Source organism: Symphalangus syndactylus, chromosome 15 (genome assembly GCF_028878055.3).
Source record: "Symphalangus syndactylus isolate Jambi chromosome 15, NHGRI_mSymSyn1-v2.1_pri, whole genome shotgun sequence".
Lineage (NCBI taxonomy): Eukaryota > Metazoa > Chordata > Mammalia > Primates > Hylobatidae > Symphalangus > Symphalangus syndactylus.
Genome location: NC_072437.2, coordinates 26,584,144 through 26,597,845, shown reverse-complemented (window position 1 = coordinate 26,597,845; position 13,702 = coordinate 26,584,144). Strand labels below are relative to the sequence as shown.

Genomic DNA, 13,702 nt, shown 5'->3' with positions numbered 1-13,702 from the left:
ATAATTTGTTTTCCTTCTGCTGTTGATGAGTATTTGGATTATCTCCAGTTTGGGCTATTAGGAATTATGTTTCTAGGAACATCCTTGACAACATCTCTTGGTGCACATGTGTACACATCTGGAGTGGTACAGATCGCAGAGTGTGCAGTTTGAGTCAATGCTGTCAAACTGTTTTCCGAAGATGGTTTTTCAATATACTTACATGGCAGTACGTGAGAATTCCTGTCGCTTCATTGGCACTTGGTATTCTCAGTCTTTTACATTTTAGACATTCTAGTGGGTGTCTAGTGGTATCTCATAGTGGTTTTAATTTGCATTTCCCTGGTAACTAATAAAGAGTGAGCACTTTTCCAGTTATTGGCCATTTGGATATTCCCTTTTGTGAAATACCCATTCAAATCCCTTGTCCATTTCTCTAATTGGGCTTTCTGTGTTTTTCTTAATGAGTTTTAAGAGTTCTTTAAGTTTATGGTACTGGTTCTCAGACTTTAGCCTGCATAAGAATCACACTTACGGCGCTTGCTTCAGTAGCACATATACTAAAATTGTAATGATACAGAGAAGATTAGCATGGCCCCTTAAAAAAAAATCACCCTAGGGCTTGTTAAAACACACATTCGTGGTCCCCACCACCAGAGCTTCTGATTCAGTAGATCTGTGGTGAGGCACAAAAATGTGCATTTCTAATGAGTTCGCGGTGATGTGCTATGCTGCTGGTCCAGGGACCACACTTTGAGAATCATTATTTAATAGTGATTTCAGTGTAACAGCAGATGTTTCTTGTTAGTTTTGGACAAAGTCACCTTAAAAACCAAAACCAAAAGCAAAAGTCTCAACCATTTAATACTGCTCCAGCCTAAGGCATAAGCTAATACTCTTTCTTCCTAGAACGGTGCAAATGGACTTGCTTAAATAGCAACTGCTTCAAACTGTCTGAAATCCACTGAAATCTACCCATTAGAATACTTGGTACATCTAATTTGCCAACAGAACCGGTTGATGATAGAAGGTGTCCTTTGATACCGTATTTTTCGATCTCAGGAAAACTCATTGGCATTCATCAGCAAGAACATGAGTCAGGAATCCCTTGAAGCATAGAAATACAGATCTCTGAATGGAGTTGAAAACTACCATTTATTTCAATTGAATTTAGTTTCATTAAAAAATTCTATGATAACATTAAAACAGAAACAGGATGTTTATATGACTGACTTTAACCTCAAAAGTCCAAATAAACATATAGACATTTTGAATATAGCTAACGTTTTAACAAACCTCATTATGATCACTGTTGTAATTTCAGTCACCCAAAATACGAACCATGACTACCAATAAACACTTACTGTGTGTGGTTTATTGGACTGAACATTAACCATACATTTATTTCTAAGTACTAGGAGTTGAACAGCTACTACCGTCAATGTATTTTGGTAGTTAGCTGTGTGTGGTGTGTGCTTTTTAAGGCTTCACTCAATAAAACATCTGTTGCTCTCTGCTGATGAGTCAAAAAACTTGATATATGAAGGACAAACATATGTATACAAACAAATGCACACGTGTGCATGTCTTTATACATATATGCAATTTCAAGGAGGTGACACCTTATTCTGAGAGATCATGAGACTCCACTTCAAACCATAAGAGTAAAACCTTTAGTAAACTGAACTCAACATATTACAGCCACCAACATCAAGAAAAATTAAAGACTCATAGTTCAAATAAAGTACAACAGGTCCCAGGAAGTATTGTGGTTTGTTGATTCATTCAACAGAAAGCCCAAATGACAATGCTATTAGTGGTCAGGAGTAAACTAACCTGGACAGGCTCATGAAAATGAACCCCTGGATGCATCCTGAGAACGTACTGCATAATTACAGTCAATGCTTGCAATAATTTTCAGTTTGTCTCATCACGTTAGCAGAGCCTATTCATGCAATTTAGAAAGGATTTCAATAAAGCCTAAACCAAAAGGCTTACAGTCAACAGAGGGTTAGCCTTCCATAAATGAGAAATCCAAAAAAGAATAATGCCATGTATTTCAGGAATGTCGGTTAGAGGTTTGGCCTTCTTGGGAAGTGTCATGATGCTGAGTCTAAAACTGCAACAGTTACCACGTCCAAGTCATGCAACTCTAAAGGAGGATGGACGGTCACACTTGTGTCCTTCAATATCAAAGCACCTTTAAGGGCTTCCATTTTGAGAAAGTAATATTTTTCTCTTCCTTCTCTTTTAGAACATATGATAAAATATTGTCCTTCTATCCTTTAACCATATATCCTTTTTTTTTTTTTTTTTTTGGTGGGGAGTAAGGGGTACATACTCCCTGCTACGATGTCACAAACTTTTTCTTTTTGTAGTTCCATTGGTTGTAACTGTACTATCTTCTAACAAGAAGCCTTCAGGGGAAATAATGGATCCTAGTTATGTCAAAGAAAACAATGAGACAAAATGGCAACTTCACAGTCTTCAAGTAAATAGAATCCCTGATATAAATGGAAATTAACATGTAATTTTGGGGGCAGTAAAAACAACAACAAAAACCTGTGACAACTTTGTCCTACTCCTTTAAAAATGAGCTTTGACTCTGTAGTCTCTTAAGGCACAAAACCTGATAGACAGCATTTAACTGGTGGCCTGCACCTCTGATTTGGATTTTAAACAACAACTATTGACATTTAAATAAAAATAAACCATTTTGTTAGAGCTGGAGATCCTTGGATAAGTTGGGAGAAATATTCAAATGAACTAGCATCTTGTATGTATAAATATTTGTTGCCAAAGTAAAAAAAGTACAATGTGGTTTACACAGTCCAAAAACTAGTGGAAAATGCCTTTGGAACAGACTTGACATCTTGGTTGGATTCACAGTGCTGTCTCGAAAATAGTTAAGGTCGAGGGCTGTCCATTGGAAGTGTCTGTAACCATATGGTCAGTGTGACCAATATGTGGATAATTTCTTTTGAAGTATACCTGAAAAAAAAAAAGAATAAAAAAAGGCAAGCATAAAAAGAATGTTTCAAAATTTTAACGTCCTCCTCCCTGAAACAATGCACTTCTGTGTTCACTTCTTCATGTGAAGCAAATCATATTCCTCACTGAGGCACAATTTAAGAACAGGGATGAATCTACTGTACAGAGGAATGAGCCCCACTAAAACCCTCAGGGCTGGGCTGAATGCCAAACAACCTGTAGATCCACTTTAGTTCTGATCACTCTGATTCATAGATATGTTTTATCTCTGTATTAAATTGATAAGCAGAATCATTTTACTGACTCAAAACCTGGAGATAAATTAAAAACAGGGTGACAAAGAGGCTGGGAAATCTAGCGTCTGAACGAGGGTTTCTCATTTTCACACATAAAATGAGCACAATAGATTTGGATGTTAATATCAAGTTGTAATCCCTGTATTTTATAAACTCTGATTGACAAGCATTGAAATGCTGGCGTATAGGTATGAAACATCCCGGCGTTTAATTTGTGCGGCAAAGCAGTTATAGGGCCTATAGAAATGTGGTCTGTGGATAGTGGCCCACAATAATGGAAAGAGAAGCAAAAGCTTTAACAATGACTCAACCAAGCAACTTCTCTAAAATGTAAGATGATACCAAATAATAGGACAGTTCTTTACCAAGCCTTTGAGTTCCTGAATTCTACCAATTTCTAGCTGAACTAGAAGAGATACAGGTTTTCTGATAAATGTATAATCAGAACATAAAGGAAATGAAATGCTGTCAAGTTTCTCTGTTCCACAATCATCAGTTTTTAGTAGCTGTATCGTATCTTGGTTCCTTGACAGATGCGCATAACAAAATGAAATAATGTCAAGACTTGTGAGCTCTTATCTCAAAATGTGTTTGGGTGAAAAAGGACTTCAAATGTAATTTTTTTTCCCCAAAGAAGAATGTGAAAAGTTTTGTTTGAGTCTTTAAAACGAAAATGTAGCAACTATCTGAGGCTGACACGTGTCAGCTGGGTCTCTTAGTCATACGATTCTGGATCTATTTTATAAAACCTTGCTCTGAATATATTTGTGGGTGCTGTCAACAAAATTATCACTGGAGATAATGGGACTCACGTACAAAAAAGAAAGTGCTGAGACACCTGCCTACATATTAAGTGTACTTTTTCTCTCACTTCTTGCGTACTTGTTACTCTAGAAACATCATTACATATAACACACTACATACTAAAATGTCACTTAAGGAGAAAATAAATTGTCCAATAATGCTGGAATGCCACCAGAAGAAATCTGAGGCTATTTCCATTATAATGCAAGTGTTCAAAAATAAGACTTTTCAGGGGATAATTTCGTATCATCTCCCTCTCCCACTTTTTAAAGCTAGCCATATTTTGTGTGGTTATAGATTTATGTACTCCAAAAAGGCTATTCTGTAGTGAAACTAAAAACGGCCAAAAGAACAAAAAGTCATTCACATCACTTTCAACTGCTTGATAGCCTTCCCCAAGTAGGCTGCTTCCTTCTGTGTAACCCTCTTGATGTATTTTTTTTTTACATATATAAAGCAAGTGTTGTTATTAGCAACTTTAAACCCAAATGGTCTTAGCTTCATGGTCTGAAATACTTGGTCAAAAACAAACTTTCTGTGTATATAGTCTTTGATTTGACCTTTCTTTTTCTCTTCTGCTACCAGGTTTTATAACACACTATAGGTAACAGCACAGGTGAGATAAAACATCTTTTTTACAGTGCAGGTGATGAAGGGAGTTAAGATTACTGAACCACTTTTAGCAAAGCCCTCATGTTGTAAGCTATGTCTGGGACGGACAGGTCCAGTCTCAGTTCTCTCCTGGGATTCACTGCTGATCCTGAAAAAATTACCTAACCACTCCCTACCAGCTGCCTCATCTGTAACATGAGATAACAATAGCTTACGTCACAGGAACTGATTAATGGCTACAAACTACAGGTTGAAAACCGCCACATTAGTGTTGGGTGTCACGATGAATGCTGCTCAGAGAAGTGGCCCCTAAGTACACAGAACGTGGTGGTATCGCCCGGGTTGAAGGATGAAGGCAAAGCATTTAGGAATCCCTCTGGTGCATCTTTTATCTTTACAGAATCCCAAAGCTGTGGCTGAGACAATTTCAAATGAATGAATATGGTAAACTGGGAGGCAGAAAGGTAGAACTGAAAGATCATAGAAGATGGAGTATGAACACTTTTGAACTGGTGGCTTTGAAAACTTACTCAGGCCGGGCACGGTGGCTCACACCTGTAATCTCAACAGTTTGGGAGGCCGAGGCAGGTGGATCACTTGAGGTTAGGAGTTTGAGACCAGCCTGGCCAACATGGTGAAACCCTATCTCTACTAAAAATACAAAAATTAGCCAGGCATGGTGGTGCATGCCTGTAGTCCCAGCTACTCGCGAGCCTGAGGCAGAAGAATCACTTGAACCCAGGAGGCAGAGATTGCAGTGAGCCGAGATTGCACCACTACACTCCAGCCTGGGTGACAGAGTGAGACTCTGTATCAAAAAAAAAAAAGTTACTCAGCTTCTTGTACTTTAGCATTTTCATGTGTCAAAAGGGGATAATAACAGCAGGTCAGAAGGACTGTGAAGCTTAACGGAGACAATGCCATAAGCGTTCACGTTTGCGGCAAGAAGAGTATCAGGTCAGTGAGTATGGGAAACCTTGTCCCTCTTTTCCTTCTTTTCTTGAGTTTGCTCCATTACAGTTCCTCTAATGTAGGTTGAAACTAAGTTCATATTTAAACTCTTGCTCATCAGTGAAGCCACCATAACAGAGCTAGATTTTACTAAAATTAACAGAGCAATACAAGCTCGCGCACGTGGACAAAGGAGAGCAACTGGGCTTTGATTGACATTGCATTCCTAAGATACCATCTGATGTGTTGAATTCAGGCTCCAGACCCTGTCAGTTCATTTTTACTGATGTGTATGGCCCTAATTCAATCACAGTAACTCTCAAGGCCTCAAGTTCATCATTTTTAAAGCCAGTCTAATTTTGGTGTACAAAATTGGCATGCATATTTTCAAAGTTAAAGAGTAGTGGAGACTTAGAAAGGACTTCTGCTTTTAAGATAATGGAGTAATGAATTTTCTCTCCTTTTCCTTTCAGAAACCACTCCGAATATCAAAGATATTCATTAATAAAAATAAGCTAAATCTTGGTGAAATCCGGAGAGCCTGAGTGGTAAAATATCACGAAGGGCTGCCATATGCAACTGGAACCAATGGGGCCGTGGCAAGGCTGAGTAGGTGTCTATGAAGAGCAGGCCTCGACAATCACAGGAACTCTCCAATTAATTGGAGGAACGCTAAGGTATGTCAATAAAGCATCAATTAGAAACATCTTCGACTGACCTATGTACATTGGTGAGGTCCTGACAGAAGAGAGATTGCAATTGCCCAATTCTGTAAGTTAAGGAGGAAGAAAGGCAAAACATGTACTCTCAATTTCACACACACACCCCCACACCCCCACACCCACCACACACCCCCACACATACCCATACACACACCCCCCCACACACCCACACCCTCACACCCACCATACACCCACACACACACACCCCACACCCCCACATACCCATACACACACCCCCACACCCACCACACACCCCCATACATACCCATACATACACCCCCACACACACCCACACCCTCACACCCACCATACACCCACACACACACACCCCACACCCACACACCCCCACATACCCATACACACACCCCCACACACACCCACACCCTCACACCCACCACACACCCATACACACCCCACCCCACACACAGCCTCCCACCCCCCACCACACACCCATACACACCCACACCCCCCACACACCCATACACACACACCCACCATACACCCACACATACCCCCCACACACCCACACCCCCACACCCTCACACCCACCACACACCCACACACCCCCCCACACACCCTCCCACCCCTACACATACCCCCACCACACACCCATACACACCCACACCCCCCCACACACCCATACACACCCACACCCATACACACCCACACCCCCACCACCCACATCTCCACACCCACCACACCCATACACACCCCCACGCATACCCACACCCACCACACACACCCATGCACACCCTCACACATACCCACACCCCCACACACACCCACACCCACATACACACACACATACCCACCACACACCCATATACACACACACATACCCACCACACACCCTCCCACCCCCACACACACATACCCCCACCACACACCCCCTCACACACACCCACACCCCCACCCATATACACATACCCACACCCCCACCACACCCACACACCCACACCCCCACCACACCCATACACACAACCCCACACACTCACACCTCCCACCACACCCATACACACCCCAACCCCCCCACACACCCATACACACACACCCACCCTCCCCCCACACACCCACACACACTCACATCCCCCACCACACACCTGTACACACCCCAACCCATCACACACCCATACACACCCCAACCCCCCCACACCCACACACCCATACACACCCCAACCCCCCCACACCCACACACCCATACACACACACCCACAACCCCCCACACACACCCACATACCCATACACATACACACCCACCACTCTCCCCGCCTCCCCCCCGCCACACACACAGCCTCTCTGGGTCATAAGGTACTTCTACGTTAAGCACAGAAAATTCCCTTTAGCCAGAAACAAGGCCCTAGCCACAACTATCCTGCAACTATCTGGTCCAGGAAGAGTTCGTTTTATTCATAGGTGAGGAGTAGGAATAATAAAAATTATTATTATAATTTTAAGAGTAGTACAGAGCCTGGAAATTATACAAATAAGTAAGAAATGAAATAAGATAAACACATGGCAAATGTTGAGCACATAAAGTTTATGAATATAATACATTCAAAGAAAATGCAGCAGAATCATCAGGCTGTGCATAACAGAGATGCAAAAATACAGGAAAACATGGCAGAGCAATAGAAGATGCTGAAACGTGAGTTGACAGTGGTCAAAAGTGAAGTGGAAGAGAAAAGTGAAAATATCAGAGAAATGGGCTGGGTGCAGTGGCTCACACCTGTAATCCCAGCACTTTGGGAGGCTGAGGTAGGAGGATCACTTGAGGCCAGGAGTTCGAGGCCAGCCTGGCCAACATAATGAAAACTTGTATCATATAATGAACATAATGAAATCTTGTAAAACTACAAGAATTAGCCAGTTGTGGTGGCACACACCTGTAATCCCATCTACTTGGGAGGCTGAAGCATGAGAATTGCTTGAACTGGGAGTTGGAGGGTGCAGTGAGCCAAGAGCATGCCACTGCACTCCAGTTTGCGGAATAGATGGAGACTCTGTCTCAAAAAAGGAAAAATAAAAAATAAAAAATAAGTGGCATTTCTACTGAAGGCAGCACAAAGATTAGCCAATGCTGAAACAACAGTATGAGACACAGGATAGGACTGAGCAAACAAACAAAATAATTAAAAGTTAATAAAGAACTAAAAAGGATTAAGGAGAAAATAGCTTTATAAAATAGACAAAGGACATAAAACATACACAATAGATATTTGTAAAGAAGAGAATATAATCAAATAAAAAAAAATTCAAGGATATAATTCAAGTAAACTTCCAGAAAAAAAAGAAGACTTGAATCAAAAGTCTGAAAGACTGCACAATAATGTCCTAGGAAAACTAATGACCCTTTCAGCATACAAGAAAAAAGATCTGGCTGGGCATAGTGGCACACATCTGTAATCACAGCACTTTGGGAGGCCAAGGTGGGAGGATGGCTTGAGCCCAGGAGTTCAAGACCAGTGTGGGAAACATAGTGAGACCTCATCTCAATGGGGGAAAAAAAAATTAGCCAGGCATGGTGACATGTGCCTCTAGTTCCAGCTTTAAGGGAGGCTGAGAAGGGAGCATTGCTTGAGCCTGGGAGGTTAAGGCTCCACTGAGCTATGATTGTGCCACTGCACTCCGGCCTGGACAACAGAGCAAGACCCTGTCTCAAAAAAAAAAAAAAGAAAGAAAGAAAGAAAAAAGGCCGAGTTATGTCAGATGTGGTCATAGACGTCTCCATATGAACAAACAACACAAGAAGACCCTAGAGCAAAGGCTGCAACATACTAAGTGAAAGAAGATGTGACCCAATAATTTTATAACCACCACTTTTTAAAATTTTTATTTTTATGTTAAATTCCAGGATACATGTGCAGAACGTGCAGGTTTGTCACATAGGTAAATGTGTGCCATGGTATGGCCACCACATTTAAATCAGAGGGGTAACAAAGATTTCAGACATGCAATAAGTCAGGGATTCTAAGTTCCAAAGAACTTTTCCCTTTAAGATGGTATGGAGCATTGTTTTGCAACTTTTTTTTTTAAACTGCCACCCACAATAATGGGTGGCACAGTTCACTGTACACGGGGACTTGGTACACATCCACTACCTCTATCTGTATCTATACTGAAAAGCATTTCAAAAAATATTACCATTACTATGAAAGATACATGTTATTTTTCTTCCATTCCATTCTATTCTATTTTACATCTTAAAACACGCTAGTCATGATGGACCAAATTGATTTCACAGCACCACTAATGGGTTGTAGCCTGAGGTTTAAAAAGTACTGAAGGATAAACTTTAGCTAACTAAAAGATGGAGAAAGTATCATTTAAAGGAAAGTCAAATAACAGAGGCTTAAGTATATTTGGGGTTTGAAGGCAAATAGAAGAAAAACTAAGCTAAAATTTGGTGGTAGGATGGAGACAGAAGTGTATTTATATTGCCATTGTTTATAATGGGGAGTCAATAAAGAAACAGCATTTAGAGGAAACAAAAGGAACATGTACAAAACAATATTCAAAGAAACAAAAATTATCTACTACAAATTAAAAGGTAAAAAGGAATACTAAAAACTGAAGCATAACATGACAGAACAAAGATAAAACATACTTATAATCTCAATAAATGTAAATGTACTAAAATTATCTATTAACAGCAAAGGCTAAGATTAAATCTCAGAGTAAAACCTAACCACGTCATATAGAGGAGACACACCTTTGGATATTCAAAGACAATCCCATATATAGCAGACAAAGAAAATGAAGTAAAAGCATGCAACCCAATGTAGTTTTGAACCAGCGTGGATTTAGGACCAAAACCATTACATGAATCAAAGAAAGTCATGTTAAAATGGCAGGAAATATAATTCACAGTGGAAACCCAAGTTATGAACATTTGTGGACTGAAAACCATAGCATCAAAGTTACCAAAACAAAAATGACAGGTAGTACAAAGAGAAATATGTACAGTATGAAACTAATTCACCTCTAGATGCAAGTCACAGAAAACAGACCAATATAAATAAGGATTAATAAGAATGTAATTAACAAAGTAGAATTAATTAAACCTTATTAAACTCTATACCTTAAACAGATAACATCATCTTTTCAATGCCCAAAGAACATCTAGAAAAGCTAGGACACAAAGAAAATTCCAAATGGATAGAAAGGATACGGATGACATGCAATGAAAATGAAACTGATGAGTAAAACAGAAAAGAAATGAACAGAAAAAACAAACCACTACCACCAAAAAGTTTTAAAAACTTCCCTCTTCAATAATTTCTGGGCCAGAGAAAATTAAAATCCAAAATTGCAGAATGTATAAATAAAAAACTATGAATGAAAGCAATACATATCAAAACCTACAGAATACGAAAATTCACAGTGTTAAAATACTAAGGAAGAAAGAATGGATACAAATGCATTCAAGAAGAAGCAACAAGAAAAACCAAAAAACAAAGATAATAAAAGCAGAAACTGATCAACTGGAAAACAGAATATAAACTAGTAAATAAATCTGGTAAGTTATTCACCAGGAAAAAAACAAAAATAGCTAACTTAATTGGAAGCTAACTGGGAAAAGCAAAAAGTACAGAGTGGAAAAAGTATAAATACTAGGTAGCCATTAAAAAATGAGGTAACTGGCTTGGCATGGTGGCTCACACCTGTAATCCCAGCACTTTGGGAGGCCAACGCGGGTGGGTTACCTGAGGTCAGGAGTTCAAGACCAGCCTGGCCAACATGGTAAAAACCCGTCTCTACTAAAAATACAAAAAAATTAGCCGGGCATGGTGATGGGCGCCTGTAATCCCAGCTACTCAGGAGGCTGAGGCAGGAGAATCACTTGATGGAGACTGCAGTGAGCTGAGATTGCACCATTGCAGTCCAGCCTGGGCAACAGGAGTGAAACTCTCGAGAGAGAGAGAGAGAGAGAGAGAGAGAGAGAGAGAGAGAGACAGAGCTAATAAAAAATACACATATATAATAAAATGAGGTAAATATATGTATTGATATAATATGGAATATAATATTAAGTGAAAAACCGTAAAGAATAGCTAGCATTTGTGCTCAAAAACCAGAAAAGCTATATATGCACATGTGCTTGTTTATGCACAGAATACATCAACAAAACTGGAGAAGAAGGTGCCAGGGCTGAAACCTGGCAGAGGAACTGCGTGATGAAGGGCAGGAGTGGCAGAGTGACTTACTTTTTACTTATTAAAGTTTTTTGCAAAACTATCAATGCTTTGAACTTTGAAACATGAGCATATATCATTTGGTAAGCTGATTCTTAAAAATAATTTGTAATTATTTAGTCTATAAAGCTACAAAACTTTGGATACTTCTTTTGCTATTATTGGGAGCTAAGAGTTCAGTCTACAGTCTTAAAAAAGTACTGAGCTTTTATCCCAATAGCTAGAATTCGATTATATTTGTAAAATGCCTTATATTCTTTGAATCACTTAAACATACACTATCTCATTTAATATATGTTAACAGTGAAGAAACTGGAGCAGTACTGCAATACTGGCATGACAGGTGAGGCCTCTGAGGCTCACAGGCCTTGGGTGACTTCTTTAAGGCCATTGGCTGCTAAGTGTCTCCTCTACCTATTCAAACAGGCCCCAGGCTCCTAGGATCTAGGATGTCAGGATTTCATATCTATCTATCTATCCATCCATCCATCCATCCACCCATTTTTTTTTTGAGACGGAGTCTTGCTATGTCGCCCAGGCTAGAGTGCAGTGGTGTGACGTAGGCTCACTGCAACCTCCATCTCCTGGGTTCAAGTGACTCTCCAGCCTCAGCCTCCCGAGTAGCTGGGATTACAAGCGTGCACCACCATGCCTGGCTAATTTTTTTATTTTTAGTAGAGATGGGGTTTCACCATGTTGGCCAGGCTGGTCTCGAACTCCTGACTTCAAGTGATATACCCGCCTCAACTTCCTAAAGTGCTGGGATTACAGGTGTGAACCACCACACCTGGCCAGGATTTCATAACTTTTGAGTTGTATCTGGCGATTTCATGAGTGCACAAAATGGCACCTCTGTTACTCACTGGGAACCTCCAATTAGGTCGGCTTCATCAGGGAAGACAATGATTGACATTTACCCTGTGTTATGGGCTGATTTGCATCCCCCTAAATTCCTATGTTGAAGTCCTAACCCGTACATCAGAAAGTGACTGTATTTGGAGGAAGTCTTTAAAGGTGTAATTAAGTTAAAATGAGGCCTTTTGGGTGGGCCCTGATCCAATATGACTGGTGCCTTAGAGAAAGCGCTGATTAGAACACAGACATACACAGAGAAAAGACCCCGTGAACAGACCCCGTGAACATACAGCCATCTGCAAGCCAAGGAGAGAGGCCTCAGGGGAGAAAGCAGCCCTGCTGACACCCTGCATCTCAGACTCCAGCACTGAAGTGTGAGAACATAAACTGCTATGGGTTAAGCCACCTAGTCTGTGCTACTTTGCTATGGCAGCCTGAGCAAACCAGTGCACCCTTCAGCTTTATGTACCTGAAATGTAATTATGTAATTTTAATTTAATATGTAATTGAAAATGTAATTTTAATTTAATTTAAAATATTAAAATACTTTCTGAGTCATCTGCAAAGCTCAGTCAAAAGAGAGACTCAGCTTTGCCTGCACCAGCATTTTCAGGAAAGCAACTCCGTGGTCAAGAATACGTGACTTGGAAGTACCTTTTCCCAGATGTTGAGTTGTCCTTCCAACAAATGAATTCTAATCTGTGAGAGCAAAAAGCTTGTTGATTTAGACTAATCCTCATGGTGTTACAGTTGTGAATGATGCATTGATATTTGATGCTTGCACATGTAAAAGGTTGACACTCTGACAGCTTGTTCTGCTAAGAGGACCAAGTGTATGCAGAAATGTCAAGAAGATATTCAACTTGGATGAGAATCAAGCTGTGTATTTCCTTATGTCTTTCTGTAGAGGTGACCTGAGCCAGCGGTTAGGCAGGACTAAAATCCAGGAAGGAAATTCTGCCACTGTGTGAATCTGGGCGACTAGCTGCATCTTGGATACCAAATAAGACAAGGAGCAGTGTTTTCAGGCTTGACACAGAACACTATCTAGGGGGACGGCCTCCCCCAGCAGTCTGCCTTCTGTTCTCCACGGACCAGCTCTGTGTCCACATGAAGACTCATGACCCAACATCCTCATCAATACAGTAAGACTTACAGACTGCTGTGAGGATTAAGTAGAATCATACATGTAAGAACTATGTAAACAATGTAAAATAAATTATAAAGAACTACACGAATGTAAGTTACCATTAATATTGTTGAATTAGATGGAAGATTACTGGACCAGTAATTGAGATTT

The 13,702-nt window shown here is 40.3% G+C and overlaps 1 protein-coding gene and 1 non-coding gene across 6 annotated transcripts in view; one reads left to right on the top strand and one right to left on the bottom strand.

Annotated features, from left to right (window-relative positions):
- Positions 1-515: 515 nt before the first annotated feature.
- LOC129464247 (U6 spliceosomal RNA) lies at positions 516-621 on the top strand. Its single transcript, XR_008651487.1, has one exon. It is a non-coding gene; the product is annotated as a U6 spliceosomal RNA (small nuclear RNA).
- A 494-nt stretch (positions 622-1,115) lies between these two features.
- ABCC4 (ATP binding cassette subfamily C member 4 (PEL blood group)) overlaps positions 1,116-13,702 on the bottom strand; it is a 393,134-nt gene continuing 380,547 nt past the window's right edge. For all 5 annotated transcript variants that reach the window (XM_055244268.2, XM_055244267.2, XM_055244269.2 and 2 more), the window contains one exon: positions 1,116-2,970. In XM_055244268.2, coding sequence (XP_055100243.1) covers positions 2,863-2,970 — 108 coding nt within the window. In that variant the 3' untranslated portion in view covers positions 1,116-2,862. The remainder of the gene's footprint in view (positions 2,971-13,702) is intronic.